General features: G+C 43.8%; 1 protein-coding gene across 1 annotated transcript in view; it reads right to left on the reverse strand.

Moving 5' to 3' along the window:
• Positions 1-4,118: 4,118 nt before the first annotated feature.
• Positions 4,119-20,478, reverse strand: part of T265_00918 (hypothetical protein) — a gene marked incomplete at both ends in the record, with an annotated part of 32,949 nt that continues 16,589 nt past the window's right edge. Inside the window, 3 exons of the mRNA XM_009164813.1 lie at positions 4,119-4,492; positions 7,630-8,001; positions 10,275-10,636. Of these exons, the coding sequence (XP_009163077.1) occupies positions 4,163-4,492; positions 7,630-8,001; positions 10,275-10,636 (1,064 nt within the window). The remainder of the gene's footprint in view (positions 4,493-7,629; positions 8,002-10,274; positions 10,637-20,478) is intronic.

A 20,478-nucleotide genomic window follows, 5' to 3' on the forward strand; every position in this document is an offset into this window, starting at 1 on the left:
TTCAACCTTAATTCCATTTTGTAAAAGCGAAGAGCCTTCATCGGAGTGCTGATAGGTGGTTTATCCCGGACATATTGACATAGAAAGTCACTTTCAAACATTTATGTTCCGGCGGTTCCTGTATTTGTCGACTTTTGTTTTTGCGTTCCCGTCTATTAATCCAACCTAGCAGACGCAACAAGTTTCTGTCTGTCGCACTCGTTCCGTCGAAGCCAGCTTGGGAGCTTACATTGAGCCGCATACAGTGACGGTTTGGTTTGATTTTTCATGTTATACACGGTGTTCGCCGACGTGGAAAGCATGTCTGTTCAACAAATATCAGATCGTATACTGTGTTCTCTGTTGAAATGGTCGGTGTTTCGCACCAGCTCCGCCGGAGAAGCGCTACGCCGATGGGCTTCCTTAACGATAGGGAATCGTAGGACCTAAAAATAACTGGTGGTCATTTGATTAAAGACCGGTTCAGGAATTCCATTTCAATAAGTCTATCAAGATAGCCATTCTCCTTGAGGGCTACTAACAAATTTGACGCCGTCAGAGTCATGCCCAGTAGTTTGAGAGGGAACGCCACTGAATAACGCTCTAATAAGAGCGAAACTCGAGTCCGGTGCTTCCCCCCTCTTTGGTGTGGATTCACCAGAATAATTGCACCAGCACACGAGGATGACTGTTCAAACGAGTGATGTGAATGTGAATAATTCAATAATCGTTGGACAGTCTTATCAGTGGAGTTGCGCATTCTGTGCAGCCATTTTGAATATTATCATCTATCGATTGTTTTGTCTGAAAGTGCAAAGTTTTCAGCTCGCTTTTTGTCGGAAACACTGTGGCTTTGTACCTGACCGAGTTCTACATCGGCTAATGGATAATTAGGTTAGAAAAGGCTTTCGTCAACGCAGGGTGGTTATGTGTGCCATTTGCCTACGCTCCCGGGTCATCCAGGATTGGAGTACAACAAAACTGTTCACATGCCTTCTTGACAGAACACTCTACTCGGAAGGTTGCTGAGAAAGTCTTAGTAGCTCACCACGGGTTTACCCTTCTTGGCACCAACATGGTAGGCACAGTTTCCGAATGGTCGCCAAACATTTGTTCCTATTGAACATTCGGTTGTACATAATTTGAGAAGTACACTTGTTTACAAATTAAGTTAGTGTCAGCCCCAAAACCCTCTTTTTATGGCATTCCTCAGACGAGCAGGCTGTATAAACACCGCCTCAAGTTTCCGTTTGCAAATGAGTGCCAGCTGCTTGTCAACTGCTCACAATTCGGTGTTCGAGTAGAACCTAAAGTTGAGAAAAACTGAGGATTGTGCCTACCTGACGAGCCATAACGAGAGTGAGACTTATCATGAGTAGTGTCGTTATAGCGACAAATTTCATGTCCATCTCCCCTACGCCAGATATTGTCATTCAAACATCTAATTTTGGGGCTATTTTCCCAGTTTTTTACCTATTACTGTATGGCGAATAAATGCCAAGTTTCACGTGAATTCTGAGACCACAGACAGGCCTATGGACACTGCGCTAGTAGGATTGGTTTCGAACAACAAGCGACTTTCGTTAGACCAGTTCAGAACTAACCGAACCAGTCCATGCCCCAATGCGAATGAATTCAGCAAAATAATTTTATTATGATTGCTAAACTCAGTGCCACGTTCCGTCTTCTGTTGCCACCCGGTGGTGACACTCTGGTTTGCACCATTTTTCATGCTTTCCCGAGGCGAATAGGAGGGTAAGTTAGGGAGTGCACGATTTCAAATCCATTTGATACTTCATCTCCTCATAAGAAACAAATCATTCATCTATAGCACCCTTCCGGTACCTATCTGCCGTGCCAGCGAGAGGAGGCGCGAAAGCTGGGGTACATCCAAGTTACCCAGGTTGATTCTTTTTTTATTTTTTCGTTGTGTACAGCATGTTTCCCCAATTTGTTGTTTCCAGTTTTTCACCTAAATCACCGTTCTCGTTTCTGACCTAGACGTGAACCGATGTTGTTTAAATCAACATGTGGGCTTCGCTAGCTTGCAGCCACCTTGCCTTGAGTTGATGTGGACTTTGGGATTCCGTTACGAATTACCAGTTCCTAAACTGGTGTATAGAAGTTGGGGTAGTCCCACGGTTGAGGTTTATGCAGTTTTATTATCTTATTGTTGTATTCATAGCACACGCATTTTTTGATAAACCTCGATTTGAATGATTTGGCTTCTGAGGTCTTGCACGTGGCTCAACTGATTGCTGGAAACAATCATTAGCCCAAGCCTTGACAGGAGCAGTCGAGATGCTCAAGGTTAGGTTCGAACCCCGGACACTCCGGTCCTTAAGGTGACTCCTTAACCAATGAGCTATCTCGATCTCTCGTTTCCCCATCAAATAATATTGATGACCCAGGCTATGGAACTGACAGTTGCGTTTGCCTTTGGAATTGAGAAATTTGTTCCAACCAATGCGCTCACATACTAAATCATTTGTATGATTCCAGGGCGATTCGCTAGTGCTTTTAGAGTAAATGATCTCCATTGACTGTCGGATAAAGAGCAAGCATCACTAGCATAACTTCACTGGTGTCATCGATCCCTGGGATATGCATACTAGAAAGTGTAACAGACAGCCAAAACGTAGAGAGTACAGTTGGTTTGCCTTTTTAAGGACCTTAAGGAACTTTTTTTTAGGTTCGGTGGCTGTAAATGAGGAACACAGTGATGTGTCTGCCAGGTCAATACAGTTCTGTATAGTCATTGAGAGTTCATCCTCTTAGTGCAGACATTCCATGCTGAAAAGAAGAGAAACAGTGTGCAACAGTTTTATCCTCATCAGCAGTGTGCGCCTCACAAGACTCTGGTAGAAATTCCGAACTTGAAAACTTACTGTTAGCCGCCTGGACATTTAACTGTTCGGACACGAGCAACGGAACAAACAGTACCTGTGATTAACTTACACTTAGATATGATATAGCACCACTCGGCCTTCAGTCACCGGATCCACATGTCGTGGTCACATGCTGATTGGCTCTTCAAGTGCTACTTTTTCGTCTTGTGAAGGTATTCGTCCACTGAACAACACATTGATTACTAATAGCGTAGGAAAGCTTGGAGATTTTATCTGAAATTTCATTCTGCAATTGAGGGCACTCCATGAAAGGCCGAGGAACGCTGTACACCTTGTGGAGAATCATGTCCCAATCTACAAATTGCTTTATAAATTCCCCTGTAAATTGCTCACCTAACACGCTAAACGTCCATCTGAGGAGAGGAGCCAGGTAACACATGTGGATTCTGTGGTTGAATGGCGACTGGCGCTTCATCCTAGCGAGGTGATTTGATAACAGTGATAATCAGTCGCTCGTCAGCTAACAGTTAAGCATTCAGACAGCTAGGCGAGAGGACATGGCTTCAAAATGCCCTCCTAGAGTTTCGTAAGATACCTATGACCGCTGATTCTCGAAAAGGATGAAACAGCTGTAAAGTGATTCTCCGCTTTTCAGACTTCACTGACAGAACGACTGCCAAGCAAACTGGCTAATACTGCGAACGTGATTTCTCTAGAGGTGGACGAATGGTTTGGTAAGTGCAGATGTTTTTGACATCAACGCAGTGGCAATAGTGAGGGAGTTAGGGCAAAGGGAATATCTTTAGATGCAAGGAGTACCTTAAGATAAACTGATGAGTGCCGTTTTGAGGTCCGCTCTCCCATGACCCGTCTGAATAGTTGTATCGGTTCCATGTGTTCTCTCCGATGCGCTTCCAATGTGCATCCTGATGTGGGTCCTACTTTTAATACTAGTAACGTAGAGGAATCTACTCACATGGTTGCTGAAAACTCTTCGACAGCCCACGACCGTTGCAGCACAAGCAGTTGTAGAATAGCATAAACGAGAGATTCAGTTGTCTCTCATGAAAACCAAATTAGTAATGTAGGTTATACAAAGTCTTGGAAATCGCACAACTATCCACGTTCTGACTTTTATACAACACCACCCGATAAGTGGTTGCCTCCTATCTGGTAGCAGCCTCTGGATATAGGATCACCATAACCGATGCAACAGGTGAGAAACTGAAAGTGAAATTGCATATATTCATATATATATACACGAGTTGCACACTAAGAACTCCTACGTAGGCAAACGATAACAGGTTTTTGCATTGTCTCCGAGCAAAATTGGGTCATGTAAGGTCTGTGGATTCACTTATAGTCCAGTCTTCCAGATATAGTGGAGAAGCTACTTGGGCTAATTTTGGTGTCTCGCACAAATGCTCGTAAATGGAGACTGATGTGAGTGGCTCTGTTGGTGAGTCCCCCGTGAGTGCTTGATTACATCCGACGGGAGCAACAATTGTTGGAGCTTCCCCCCTCGATTCATTGCGTGAAGGTGGACGGGGATCATAGGATAATGGGTTTGGTGGGTGAAATCGAAGGTCGGGGAAAGAATACGCGGCTTCGTCTGATATTTCTACTGTTGAGCGCGAGTCATCGGATGATGGAGCTCGAACTATCTGTCCAAAAACAAAGGTGAAGGGGGGATTTTTATGGCTGATGTTTGTTATGAACCACACAATAGTTCAGTAAATGTGGAAATCAAACAGGTGATAGTATTGTATGAAACTGAAAAAGTCTTAACTGATCTGTGCGATGCCTTTCCTTGTTCGTAGATCCGGAGTTTGAAGTTTTTAGAACATTGGTGTACACGAATTTAACAGGCGGTGTTTCATATGTTAGTTTGGAAACGCTTTCTCGGGATTTTGCATTCCTGAAGGCTAGATGAAGTTTTCAAACTGTTCTGAGCAAGTCAGAAAAGGGGAAGGCCATTCACGCAAGTCTCTGCCAAGACAAGCGTCATCGTTCTCGAGGTCAATTAAAGGGGGGAAACACGTGGATGGGTAACTGGTGTAATCTCAGTTGGTAGAGACGCCCAAAAAACGGTGATCCAGATAATGCACTTGTAAGACCGAGGTTCAAGGAAGTTAGATTAGGTATGTGTACAAAATACCGGCCACATTGTATAGCCAGCCGCAGCATAAAAGTGATGTGTTTGAGGCTGCAGCATTCCCAGACATTTATCAACCTCAGGATTTTTAGGACCTAGACTAATAATAATTTCAGTCGAATGAGCCGCTACTTATTTGGCATAGAACAGCTAAGCTTCACTGAATGGATTTCCAGGAATGCCCTTGGAAAATTGGCGCGACTCAACTGCAGGACCTGTGACACGATACTTGTGAAAAACAAGTTAGTTTTGGTTCTGGTCACCTTCCAGAATGTAACTCTTCTTGCTAGGTATGAAGTCAGACTTGGCTACGGAACGATCAGTCTCAGTCCAGTTTATTGGCAGTTTGAGGTTTGGAATTCGCAACTGAGATTTCGTCCCAGAAATGAAGCCAATCTATGATAAAAATCCAAGAACCACTGTATAACCATTTCATCCATACTGAGAATTATCATTCGTATGGATTTCACAAAACTCCAGGGAGTTTCGAATCCACGACCTTCAGGTCAGCGGTCATGTAATTAACCACTCGACCAGTGGTGGGCGAACAGCAATGTGATTGGCTCTCAATTAGACAAGACATAGCACTACCCATCCTTTAAACACCGGATGTCACGTGATTGCTTGTTGACTGGTTCCTAAAATGACGAATCATCGGATGGAAGTTTCACTCGTCTTGTGAAAGTATTCTGTTTTTGAGCTACTACAACCTCTAGATTGTCCAATCGAGTGTTGGTGTGACGAACCAAAATCATATTCTCTTTGATTTTTCACCATACGGGCCAAATATTTTCACAAAAGCGGAATCCTTTGCTTGTTTGGCAGTGAAGCACCGAAATTTAGCGCACGCATTTTCCAACTTGAGGATATAGATCACTGAGATACACAGAGAGCGAAAGTTACTAAAACAGGGATCAGAAAGTATAAACCAACCAACCAACAGAAAGACTCACTATCATATCGCGCAAATGGAATGCAGCTATAAATAAACGTAATCTAGTTTGGGGATCAATAGCAATAGCTCGACATTTTACGTGGATGGGTAACTGGTGTGAAAAAACACATTTTCTAACAAAAGGTTAGCGTGACATTTGATGTACATGTCGGAGCGAAATGGTGCCACTCGTGCGTAGATAGAAGAGTTTGTTCTCCAAATAAAGCACTTTCCATTTTTAGTGCATTTTGCTGAGGTAACTATCCTCAATTGAATCACTCGTTTCAAGAAGTTCGGTGTGAGTTTGCACTTCCAACTCGAGCGAGCAGTCTGTTTCATGCAGGCAACTTAGTCCATTGGGATGCAGGTTCAGAGGAGAAGTTTGATCCACGAATGTGCATGTTCTGGAAAGCATTTAGCACACGAGATCTTCAAAATGGGTGCAGAACTGTATGAAGAAGTGCATGAGCGTGTTGAACGGGAATACAATCTAGGAGCTAAATGGAGTCAGGTTTATCTAACCATCTAAAAGTGTATTATGTTTAACAGTCTTCAAACTTACTGTAACACGGCGATAAATGATCGATTTCGGCTGAAAACCGTCGCTGATTACATGTGTAGCGGCGGATACTACTGACGAGCCACGTAAGTAGCATGTGATTTTCTCATAATTCCGCTTTGATCTAATAGAAGTTGGGATTTATTACGGAATTTGCGGAACTGCTTTGCAGCATTCATTTACAGTTGCCTGACTGTCAATGAATATCGAGAAAATTTCAAGAAGACTTGTTCAAGAAGAAGGGGGATATTCAGTTTTTTTTAAAAAGCAGGGTGCACATGAGAGTATTACTTTCCTGTCTGTAACTGTTTAGTTGGTGTTTTTGCGACAAAAAACCCCTCCTGTAGAATGGTGCAGAGTAATAACATTCAGGCTCACTCGATCCCCACTTTGATCCCTTGATTTATCATTTCATTTTGTCCAACCTCTGAAATTCATCATCTGACACATCTTTCTATTGTAGACGTTAATGCGTCGCATTTCTTAGCACATTTTCCACGAAGATACTGTTAGAAGTCATGTAAAAAATAGAAATCTAGGTGCTTGTCCTCGTGCACTATACACCAGCGAGTCATCGATATACAAACACCATCAAACAATTAGTTGATTGAGTATCACTGATTATCGTCGAATGACTGTTTTTGATTATAACTGATTGGCATAAAGATAACCTAGAGCACGTAGTTCATAATCTGGAACGACTGTTATACGGGAGAATTTTAGCAGGAGAACAGTCTTTATCCTCTATGGCCTAATACGCGGAGTCGTTACCATCCGCGGCCATCAGGTGGTCATGCCATAGAGCGGAGAACGAACCCTTTATGTGGGAATGAAAATATGGAAAATCCTACTTGGTTTCACAGGTATCCGTGTCAAGGGAACTACAGTAGAATAGACTCACTATAGTTACTACCTAGTTACTACTAGTTCATACCTACTATAGTTAGTAGGTATGAATAGAGTCGTTGGCGCAGATAGCAAGAGCTACGAAGGATAGGCTCTGGAATTTCGCAAACGTATATCATCTGTCTGGGTGAAAAAGTGTGATTTCCAGGGCGCATACCACAGTAACAAGTTTTGACTTTAAGGAATCTGGTTATTTACAACAAGTGAGCTGTTCAGGTTAAAAATACAGTCAATCTTTAAGTTATACCTCGATTGTTGGTTTTGGAATCCAAGGGGGACCAAATTGAGTGTTTGTCTCTTCTTCCAGTGGTGCTGGCTTTGATTTTAGCTGGACTGCTGATGTTTGGTGAGCAACGAATCCTCTGGGACTTATACATCCTCCTGGGTTTTGTTCTTTGGACACTGAGCTACTCTGCTGTTCCTCAGCTTCCAGCAACAACGATTCACCCAAAGGTGGTGGAGGGAGACGTTGACTGTGTCTATCTTGGGAGGGAAACCGATCATTTGTGGCCGTCGCAGGAGGGGTTGTAGAGTCTGCGTATGGTAAATAGAATTGACTGCTTGGATCCAGAATCCAGCGCCGCCCGTCCAGCGTTTCAAATTTTGGAGTGGACGTGACCTAAAGCCGAAAATAAATGAAACGAAGCAATGTAAGTGTGAAAGCTTGAGGAGAACTGTAAACTCCTCATACAAAAGGGGTTTGACTCCGATTTGTACTATTTGGTGCCCTATTACAGTGGTTATATATGTCTTTCTAAAGTACTAGAGGGGATTTGTTGGAACTATTACACGATAAAGTCACTCGGTACAGGGTACTTCATTGGGATTATGGCGTGGCAGGACAGCTTTCACAACAAGGCCAAACGAATGCCATGGGTTGGGGGCGAATTGGCTTACACATAAGAAAGTAACACACGTTTCATCAGTCTCATGAGTAGGATGCAACTGAGTGGTCATCATCAACCATCCGCTAGAAGATCGAGCCCTATATACAGGGTGTCTCATAATAGACGTAAAATTTGATGAGTTAAATCAACGTAGCCAGTTAAAGAAAAGATAACAAGGTTTTTCTTTTTTGTGGCCACATAAATGATGTTTTGCGTGCAAGTGTTGAAATTTTTTTTACGATGTTTGTCATTACGGGCATTGAAATTGTGAAACTCTATTATTCCCTTGGTGAAAGCGTCACCGCTGCATTTCGTGGTTACAAAACCAAACATGGTCTCATCAAAGATCCTTTCACCGTGTCGACCATTACACGCTTGATTGCGAAATTTAAGTCCACTGGATCTGTATTGGATTTTCCTGGCAAATGGAGAAAGTATCTGAGTGATTAAAGAGCGCTCACTGTACAGAATTCCTCCGAGCAACTCCAGTCTTAGAGCACCTTGGTATCTTTGTCAATAACTCAGGTGTCTCAGCTGACCGGCATTCCCCGCGCCAGCGTGCATCGTATTATGCGACGTCACCTTCATCCCTACCCGTACCATTTCACTTTATAACATAACATCACGGGAGAAAAGAAGAAGCAACGTGTCATTTTCGCTAACTGGCTGTTGGACAATGAAGAAATCGTTCCCAACACTTTATGGAGCGACGAAGCACATTCTTCTGTGGATGGCATATTCAACAAGCACAACTGTATGATATGGTCCAGTGAAGCTCCTCACGAGTACCTCACCTATAAATCCCATTATCCTCATCTCTGTGTGTGGATGGGATTTTCCTCAAAGTGTCTCCTGCATCCTTTTTTCTTTGGTGCTACGGTTTCCGGCAACAGTAACCTCCATATGCTGCAGAAGCATGTTATCCCGCAACTCAAGCAGCACAAGAAGTCATCGACCGTCTTTCAATAACATGGCGCTCCACCCCACTACTCAAACCAAGTGAGAACTTACCTCCAAGAGTAATGTTCTGATGAGAGAGTCATTGCTCGTGGATTTCCAAACTTTTGGCCCGCAAGGTCACCCGATCTCACACCTCTGGATTATTGGTTTTGGGGAATGATCAAGGCTCGCGTATATCATGAAAATAAACCGAAGAATTTAGTGGAGTTAAGAGCAAGGATTGAAGAGGAGTGTGCACGAGTGACGCTTGAAGAAGTTAAACATGCTGTCTCACAACTTATACCGTCTCCAACCTGTTATAGAAGAAAGGGGCGGTTTTTTCCAGCATCTTTTGTGGTGAAAGTTTATTTACAATAAGCCTCCTTAATGTATATGCGTTTACATAAAAATGATAAATTTTTGAATCGGTGTTAAAGTTTCAACATGGGTATTATTTTTTGCGTCTATTGTGAGACAAGCTGTATATGTATTAAAAAAGCAGTACATGGATCCAATCTAAGTCATCTCTGTCTGCCAAAAATGTTTTTACGACAAGCTAAACTTATTCACGACGCAGTGCAGTGCCATCAGATGGTCTCAAGAAAACGAACGGAAAGTTTATCACGCCATGGTAACGAGTCAGCAACTGCATAATACGTGTTTCATTGTGTTCTATTGTGAGCAAGCTGTATATGTATTAAAAAAGCAGTACATGGATCCAATCTAAGTCATCTCTGTCTGCCAAAAATGTTTTTACGACAAGCTAAACTTATTCACGACGCAGTGCAGTGCCATCAGATGGTCTCAAGAAAACGAACGGAAAGTTTATCACGCCATGGTAACGAGTCAGCAACTGCATAATACGTGTTTCATTGTGTTCTGGTTCAGTGTTATCAGTTCGATATGGGTGAGGATGTTTTTGTTCTGTATAGATTTGTGACCCCGACCAGTTACGAAAAAGGCTAGACAGATGTGCTCGTATTAGATATAACCAAAAAGCCTGTTGTCTATCAGCTCCAGGAGGATTTCACGGTCGATTGATGGATAGAAAGTACAGTGAACTAACCTGTTTAGGCTGTTCCACTCTTGCAGGTGAGTTCAGCGTTGTGTAAACCGAATTGTGTACCTCGTCATAAACAGTTTCATGTTGATATTTTGGGGTAGGACGCGGACTCATTGGGAAGAAATTTCGTACTGTTAGAGGACTGAGCGGTAGAAGAGCGTTCGACTGACCTCTCAAATGGTGTTGTACGAAGATTGGGGAGGAAGGGTTGACAACAGTGGAAAAACCTGTGCCATGGCAATAGGATGCTGGTTCCCGAAGTAGATTGTACTCTGCACATAAATGCCCTCTAGGTGGTCTTGACATTCTCAGGCATAGCATGTGATCGAGGCAGAAGTCGCGTGGCTCTCCTTTGCGTAAGTTTCCTAGAAATATGACAAGACAGCCGAAGGGAAAATGAGAACTCACTTGCGAAAGAAATATAAACCATTCTGTGGATACTTCTTATTTTGAAGAAACATTCATGAAACAATTTCACACTACTTGGATTGGCAGAACTTTAAAATTAGTGCTCTGGCTGAAAGTTATTTGCTCCGTCCCGTATGAACTTCGTATCGTAACGGGAGGTGGATAGGGGACAACAGGTTCTGAATTTTTATGGATTTAGCAGTGGTGCTCGAAATTCAATAGTCGGAGGGGATTTGACTCTAACTGGTACCGAAGTTTTAATCTAGGTTGCATGAATGAACATGCACAATCAAAATGAAACTCACATGCTGTGAGTAGTATCATCACCACAGTTGTAAGTTTGGATTCGATTGACACGTTTTGTGGGCTTAAACAGAACAGAGACATTCATTCTCCAACCGACTGAGGCTGTCAAATGAAGACAGGAATGATGATCCGTCTTCTGGTCACATGCACTGCGGGTGAATGTTAAAGGGGGAACGAGTGTGTTTAATTCCGTCTCATAATTCTGTCTGTAGTCTTAGGGTTGAGTCGACTTACTGGCAACCTTAAGCCAAGTGTTGAATGCACATGAGTACGTTTTGCGAATTATATATCAAAATTCTTCATCTGTCACTTTTAGTTTACAGGAACAACGATTTTTCTAAACTGTGCAACTGGAGATATATCCGTCTGGCCATGAGTAGCTAAAAATCAGTGTGATTAGTCCTCACTTAGAGAGGACATAGTGGCACTTCTCGTCCAATCACAGAAGCTGCATCACGTGGTCGCATGTGGTGACTCCTCCGAAGTTTCACAAATACAGTGAACTTATCCTTCCTCTCAGCCGCCCATTGTTTCATGGTAATGCGAGGAGACTTGACAAATGGTGTCCGACCACTGGCCAGAAGGTTGCGAACTCGAAAATTTCTGAGTTTCGTGAGGTGCACAGTGTTGAGGTGATTCGCAACGTGAATGAAAGAGGTGAACAGTGCTTCTCAGCTTGTCAGCATCGATTGGCTTCACTAACAGAACGAAGTTCCTGTTAGTTGGTACCAAATCTCCCATCAATACAATGTAACAATATGGGACCTCCTGACAGATGGAACGATAGCTAGATTACACCATTTCTTCCTGGTGGAAATCGCTGCATACAGAATATTTCTAATATCCATACATGAGGTTATTTCTTATGCTATAAGATCGAACGAAACCTTCTTGAGCAACGACCATTTAGACTTTTAAATCGTCTTAGAAAAAATCGGACATTCTTTTTTCTTAGTTTAGCAGACCAAGATGCAAACGCCATGGCTGAGATAGACCAGGCGGAGACACGAGGATAAGAAATAAACACAGGTCGGTGACCAGATTAGTCACTTCAGGATGCAACATCTTCGAATAACTCAGATTTGCCGGCGGAATCTTCGATGTGAGCCAAAAAAGTAATGTTCTAAGGCTGCGTCTGTTAGAGGATCGGTAGAACAAAATATACAGCATGTAACGGTGAGATTCTGTATCGACTATCGAGTGTTGGTGACCCGCTAACATGGTTTCCGAGAATCGTCCAGCTAGTTTCATTGTATTGTCATGTTTAAAACAAACCTGATTCATTGTCGCCTAACTTAAACAAGTTTTCGTGTTTTTTTTGCGGTTTTAGAAGACATCTTAGTCTTGGATGCGAAATAGGTAAGTGGTTGGGGCTCGAAATTACCGACCGGAAGGTTCGCAAGTTAGAACCCAATATATGCACCTCGACTACTTTCTAGGTCTGAGCAACATGGCAGTATCTCAGCCCTCGTGTTTCCTTCAGCTAACATGGCAACTGGGCACCGAAAGAGTGCTAGAGCTGAACTATTATTATTATTATCTATACTTTGAGAGCCATCATAAATTAATTTTATATTTCTAATTTCAATTTTATTTTCAATTGAGATTTGTTCTGTAATTGAAGTGTGTGTGTGTGGGGGGGGGGTGAGATGGCGCGAATTTACCGACCGGAATGTTCGTGGTTCGAACCCAACATCTGCATCTCGAACACTCCTAGGTCTGAGCAACCTGACAGTATCTCAGCCCACGTGCTTCTTCCTTTTGGAGTGGCACCGGAAGGGTTTTACAGCCAGATAGTTAGTAGTATTATTATACTTTCTTGGCTGAAGCCAAGCCAGGTATAAAAAACGTGGTTTGGTATGAAGAATGGTTGCATGAATTGTGGGTACGCTGTCCAAGTGTCAGGTACAAATGAGAATATATACTACATCACTGGATTTGGGGGTCAAATCGACCATTAACTCCGATGCCCGAGCCACACTGCTGTAAAAGTTTCTTTTTGGCGAGTTTCTGTTAGGCGTACTTTTGCATTCTCCCTGTAATCGAATTGTCCTTTACCGTCTGCAAAATGATTCTTATAACCGGGGCTTGAAATGTTTTTATCGTTCACTTGTGGAAATCATACCAGTTTTATTGAACACATAAAGTGAAGTAAAGTTTGGGGGGCAATTCAAAAGTGCTCTTTACGCCCTCGTATTATTTGTATGTGATATATTCTGAAAGATAGAAGCAAATAATTTTGGCATTCCGCGTATTTGAAAAGGGCTCTTAAAGTACACACAACTGCAGGAAACATTCCGTTTTTTATACCCGATTACCTGAGGCGAGGGCTCGGCTGGAAACATTACCAAGGCAGAGTATTGAATGAAAAGTGGAGCAGATCGCATACAAAATATTGTTCCATCCTCTGGTTCAGGCACAATCTAATCAAGGTATCAATTGGTGTTAATTCGACAACCAGACTGCCAGAAATGCACTGTCTGTTGATATTTGCACGCGGATTTAGCCACAGTGATTAATGATAGTGCTCTGTTGGCGGTCAGGAATAACTGGTCAGTGAATACCTGGTGTTACCGCGCAGTTTTTATTTGGATATCAAAATCCGCGCACATTTAAGGGCTACTGTACCAGTCGCCTCCTGGGATGATCAAATATTCCTTTTTGACACCAGATATAGAGAACCCACTCGTTTGAGTGTTTTGGTGCCGACTGGAAGTCCTGTTTTGCATTGTATTAGCGAAATCACCGAACAGACGTAACTCAGATTCAGTGTATTGTTTTGACGAGAGTGGTTCGGTCCATCATACTAATAGAATACCTCAGCCTCGACACACTGGCATAGCTAGTGTAATAGAAAAAGAGTTTTTCACAGTATTGTACGGTTATGACGTACAGTTGGAAAGACCCAACTTCCGGATATTCCGACACTCACATAAGTTTTTTACTTCAAATATAGTAGTATAATTATTTCCCTAAACTGAAAGTCTCCTATTATTATGAAACTCTCCAGGTGATGGATAGCTAGGAATTGGAAACTTACGTATGTAACGTTTTACCACACTACAGCAGATGCAAAGTAAGAGGTTGGCGGCCATTGAAAGGGACAGTACGGCCAGGATTAAAATCAGCGTCTCCGTCGAAAGTCTGGCACCTGCGAGAAGAAGGATACCGGGATCAGTATGAGACGGCAATGCATTCTGTCCCCGTCTATTCGAGTGCCTTAGGACTGGATTCGCTAAAAGGTGGTACACTATTATAATATTAAAGTAAAAATTTTCTATACTAGTGTCAAGCCTACAAAATGATCTGGTGCCCCTGTGGCTATGTAGAGCCAATAACAGGGATGTGCATTTGCGGACTGCTGTCTTTGGAGTTTTGTTATACACTGTGTCTGCTAGTAGCTTTACCTGAGTTTCTCACGTAGAAGCAAGCAGACTGGATTACGATGGGATCCACACGCGACCACTGCTTACTGACATTTTGGTTTGTCTGGGAAACAAAATCTTAACCAAGTATCCAGTAGATCATACTCTTTGGGTAATGCATAGAGGACATTACCACAGATGAATCACCAGCAGCTGAACCATTAGCTTTAGCAAAGTTGGAATGTGTGTGTGTGGAGGGGGTTGCCAGGGAAGTGAGTTGGATCGGTGTTTCACCATCAAATTTCCTCAGATGTCCGATAGAACAAAACATCGAAATATATTAAATAAAATATATATATCAAATATAAAATATCGTGCCAGCGGTCTTATGACGTTTTCAATCTAGTTAAATTGGTGACGCGTGAATGATTAAATGGGTGACCCTAACAGAGGACACGCGCGAAGAATAGCCCTAAGATGGAATGGTCTTAACGGACGGCACAAGCGAATTCTGATCTACGTACCTAAAATGTTAGCAGTAATTCAATAATACACTGAAGCTAGCGCAATAATGCCGCAAAACATCTCTGTAACACCTGTAGTAGAACGCATGACACCTTATAAAGACTCCTTCATCCCCCATGGACGCAAACACACTGGTAAAGGTTGTACAAACGCATTAGGAAGACGCCACCTTACAACCGCTGACTGGGATCGCAGCAGGTGCTCTCGTTAGGGCCAGAAATTGTGTGAGACCTCATTGTTAATATTCTCAATTGGTTCTGAGCCTTCTATTGGTGAGGGGGTATCGAAGCGCAAATTTGACAGCGAATCTCTTCCCATCAAAAATGACTGTCGGGTGACCTTCTGAAGTGGTCTCCCAAGAAAATATTTTCGTAGAACTGTCATTTATCGAGGCAAATGAAGTAACTTCTGAGCAGTCCTTGCCTGGCCCGATCTAAAACTGCCACCTTGAAATGGTGGTTGGGCTTGAGTATTGCAATGATCCCGCGGGCTACGTTGGCTGGAAATTAGTTCCACAAGATGTAACAATGCAAGAAAGGCCAAAAGGTAGAAGTCAGACCAAGATCAGCGAGACCTGTACTGCGGGCAATCTTGCTACGAGGCGGTCTGGGTACAGGGTCTCCGAACAAAACCCTACATCTTCCCATTGCCTCGTTATACTTTTGAGTCAAAGGCTCAGTGGGGTACCTGAAACAAACCCCTTTCCACGGACGGAGAAACCGGGAAGTATCATTTTCTCGTGCAGCTCTGTGTCCACCGATGTCTCTCTCCAACCCGTTTCTGCCACACAAGCAAACTTCGCCGGATCATTTGATTGTCAGTCATCTGACCGAAGGGTTTAGTGCTTCTTGCTGCCTAGTAACAGTAAACAAAATAACACCTTTCTAAATCCGCGAGATCCTTTCTATATAGGAGCTTTTAACCGTCCGTAACTATGTCAAATTGGCAAACAGACCATGCTTGCTGAAACATTATACTCCCTTAAGATTTATGCATGCTGTGTCTCCGAAACACGCATACAAGATCCGAGCGTGGTTATGATTCTCAGAACGCCAAGGTTGAGCTCAGCTCATTCACATTTGTCTCTCCGTGCGTCCGGTGACCCAGAAGTGATGACTCGTGGAATATATGGCGTTGGAGTTGCACTCAGCCCCAGAGATGAACGCGTTTTGCTGGATTGAATCCCAGTGAACGGTCGTCTTTGCGCCGTTCCGTTATCCAGCTCAATCAAGCTCAGTGTGTCACGGAATAAAAGCAGTGCCTGTTTGTAATGTCGGCTTGTGCTCCAACGGACTGCAGTTCTGGTGCTGAGAAAGACAATTTTTGTCGAGAGATATCCGGGCTCATTCGTCGAGTAAGAAGGACTAGCATTGTGATTCTTGCAGGCCATATGAATGCCCAAGTAGGTCGTCTGAGTTCCTTGGAATCACATTTGGGTGGTCGATTAGGAGTCATTACTCGCCGCAAAGACATCGGGGAGCGACCCCTCCAGTTGTGTGTTGATCATGAACTGTTTTTGAAACGTACGTACTTTCAACATAAATGCTTGTATCCTGGCGAACCTGGTGGTTACCAACTGCAAACCCCCCGTGGACGCAGTTGGATCACATAGCCATCAGCCGCCGGTGGAGAGCCACAATTCAAGATTGCCATTCCTTCTGGGGCACACCGCTAGGTTCCGATCACGCTATGGTGCGTGTACGCCAGACGGTTAGCTTCCTTTCAAGCCCTCAGATGTCAGCAAGAAGCATATCAATCCACTATCATAGAAGAACTACCATAGCTCAACAGTATGGATCTGAGCTAGCCCAACAACTATCCACAGTAAACCAATACTGTGGTGGTAGTAAGCATGTGGATGAAGCGTGGCAAAATGTGAAAGGAACCATGTTACTGGTNGTGCTGTCTGTCCAACTTCTCCGATTCGACCACAAGACAACTGGATGTCGTCGAGATCGCTATCCATGACTGATGCCAGGAAAGCCATACCAGCGGGCAACGAGCACAACGGCACACGCAAATCCCTCGAACTGCCAAATAAGAAGAGCCTAAGGAAAGACCGAGGGCTCTAGTGAACGTCGAAAGCCCGGTAGATGGAGATCATTGCTACGGGAGACAACCGTGCGCTTTATCAACCGATACGATCGACTGACCCCGGGAGAGCAACGGTCAGTGAAACGATAAGTGAAAAATATGGTTCAATAAGTCATTCACAATATCTTCGGCTGGAGAGATGGGCCGACCACTTCGAAGAACAGTTTAACTGGCCTCATGCGACCCCCCCTGTGTAGAGAGTGCATACGGGCGAATGGAACGCAAGCCTTGATCGCCCGTCGGAAGAAGAAATAAAGTATAAAATTCCCGTACGAAAACGTGACAAAGCACCAGGACCGAAAGATGTGTATCCAGCCCTATTTAAAGAAGATGCAGAATCCCTGGTGATCAATCTAAAGAAACTAGTTGATCAGATATGGAGTGAAGAGAAAGTGCCCGCAGAATGGGGCATGTCGACAGTTATCCCCAACTTCAAGATGGATACGCAGATGCTGTGTGAAAACCGCCGTGGCATCAGCCTAGTAGTTGTGGCATCGAAGGTGCTCTCTGGTCTTATCCTTCGACGGTTGGCTGAACACAGAGAGAGGCATATCTGCGAAAACCAGGCTGCTTTATGTCCTGCAAGAGGATGGATCGATAATATCTTCACCATTCAACAGATTCTGCAATAGCAACACTGTCTCCAGCAACGAACAATGGTTGTGTTCCTTGATCTGAAAACTGCCTTCTACTTTGTGGACCATCAGGTACTATGGTACTGTCTGTAGAATGAAGGTGCCCCTCACATAATCTTGACCCTCTTTAAGACGCTTTACGCCAACTCCTGCGGGCGTGTGATGGTCCTCGGAAGCTCTCTTCTGAGTTCACCAAGCCAGGTGATGTCAGACAGGGCTGTCCTCTTTCACCTTTCCTCTTCCAGTTCGCCACTGACACGATTAAGGAAAACTTACTATCGACCTCTAATGACTGTGGGTTCTAAGTGCTTCCGGAGCGTCCGCTCACAGACATCGTGTACGCAGATGATATAGCTCCTCTTGGACTCTTGGTAAGGCAAGCGATATCAACTAATCCAAATAATTTTGCCCCACGGTTTGGCATGCGCTTCACACCTGAAAACTGTAAAGTACTACTGCAAGACTAGGTGGGCTCGGAACATGCTTGCTGGATGCTTGTGGATGAGCCGATGGAGGTAGTAGACAAGTTTATCTACCTGGGCAGCTGTATCAGTCTAAGCGGTCTGGCGAAAGATGATATTTCCATGCAGATCGGGAAGGCCATAGCAGCTTTTGAGAACCTGCTTCCCCAGTGGCGTGGGCATGACATCAGCTTAACCATCAGGGGTAGGGTTTGCAATGCTGCGGTGCGCTCCACATTACTATACGGATCAGAAACCTGTCTGCTGCGCGCTGAGGAAGTCAAAAGACTTTCAATGTTTGACCATGGATGTCTTCGGAGCATTGCTCGAATCTGGTTGGAACACTGGATCAGCAATGCTGAAGTAAATCGAATGGTTTTCGGGAGAAATAACTCACTCGCGATAGATGAACTGAGCAAAAGTTGTGCTGGCTCGGTTACGTGCTCCGTATGCAAGTTGACCGAATTCCTCGAAGGGTTCTTTTCGCACAACCACTTGAAGTGTGGAGACGATCTAGGGGAGGTCAAGCAATCAGTTGGCAGCAAAGTATGAAAGCCATTACTAGCAAACTCATCTGCGCCGTCTCCTTGGATGAGGACCTTGAGAGAGGCTTAATCGATGGTTAGAGACATTCTTACACATGGCCCAGTCACGCTCTCAATGGCACTCGTGCATCTGAGCTATTGCCTTCAATGCGTAGCTCCCTTCCCAATTCCCCACTTAACAGTCGACTGACAGTGCTGTATTTACGCACTAATTTGACAGCTCCCGCCCCCAATGCATAGCCACATCCCCCACATCCCCAAATCATTGGTGAACAAAACTGTGGCAGCTATAACCACTGTACGACAAGTACGCAGTTCTTACAGCTGATAATGACAATGATGACGAGTCCTCGTCTGGATGTGATTCTTCACCGTAGGGATATTGAGTGAACTTTTTTTGGATGTGATGGTCTTCTAAATGGCACCTGTCTGAAAACTAATCGGAACCAAAGTGAAATGTCCTGATGGGAAGGAAGTGGAGGATCAACAGCAAAATAGTTGGTTGTCATTCTCAGAACCTCAAGTTAGTCATCATTTCATCATCGTACTGGACCGCGTTCACGTCGCCCGCTACAGTGCAGCGGTGGATCGTAGCTCCTAAGTCTATACAGGCACACCGGGATAGTCTTTTCGTTGTCTCGCTAACCGACTTGTGCTGATATCTGAAGCACTCATTGGTCGTTGGGCTTTCGATTGTTCATAGCTATGGTCCCCGGTGATTAGTGCCAATTTGCGTGGTTTCCTGGACGAGATCAGCTAAGACCCGCGTAAGGGCACATTTTACAGAATGGTGGAAACCACTCTAGGGTATCCAACTCAACTTATGGTGCATTGAGTGAGCCTCCCATCTGCCTCTTCTGGCTACAGATGTCACTCACGTGACACCAGTTTTGTCCAGGAAATTATCCCAAAGTATGTTGACATATGGTCAGACCACAGCACAATGTCCTTCTGCTTCATATCTGTGTCCCAGACTGGTAATTAGTCTTTGTTCGAAGGTCCCAAAGGTCTCCCAAAGGTCATTGGTTTCAAACTCAGTCTCACGGGACTGAAGCGAAGTCTCCTTAATGGGGGTGCAGAGTAGCCATTCTCATAACGACCAATAAAATTGATCTTAAGAAGGAAGTGGAATAATAATTGGAGTATGATACATGGATGGCAAATAAATCAGAAAAGTTGTTGATATCAGCCGCTAACTGCGTCAGTCAGTAATTTTTGGAATGTAGAACATTTTTGGAACTATAAGGGGTACCTAGCGATCCTCCGTCATTTAACATCTGGCTGGAATTATCGCTCAGCGGTCTTCAACCGCAATGTTCATTTCTTAACTATACCATCAATGTTCACTTTTCTCCTACTTAGGGATAAACAGTAAACCAGTATTTCGATCTTGTTGCTGCAGAATGATTTGAGAATATACCCAAGATGATCGGGAAAACGTGTACGAGCGCGGATGTTTTTTTTGAGAAGCACTGCGATTTCCGACACTTCTGGCTGGGAAGAGAAAGGTTTCTAATCACAGGATTGTATATTGAGCTCACTACAGTGAATTTTCAGAGGGAAAGTTTGATTCAGTTCTTAGCCGGGATTCAGAACGCGATCAAAATTCGCGGAACATAGCCCGTCTACACCGAAATAATAAGTTGGAATATAAGTGAAAGATCTTGTGTAGTTTGGATTCTGCGGAACTCACAAGTTTACTCAAAGCGATCATCGTTGTTAAGATTTTTGAGATCTCCATTGGAATTTAGATCGTTCTTGGCCGACAAAATGACGACCACTCTTTTCGCCAAGACCAACTCTTGTGTGAGTTTAGTAGGGCTCATAAAAACAGGAGTGCACGTGGCACAATAAAGTAAGATGTAGCC

This window comes from Opisthorchis viverrini (assembly GCF_000715545.1).
Source record: "Opisthorchis viverrini unplaced genomic scaffold opera_v5_9, whole genome shotgun sequence".
Taxonomy (NCBI): domain Eukaryota; kingdom Metazoa; phylum Platyhelminthes; class Trematoda; order Opisthorchiida; family Opisthorchiidae; genus Opisthorchis; species Opisthorchis viverrini.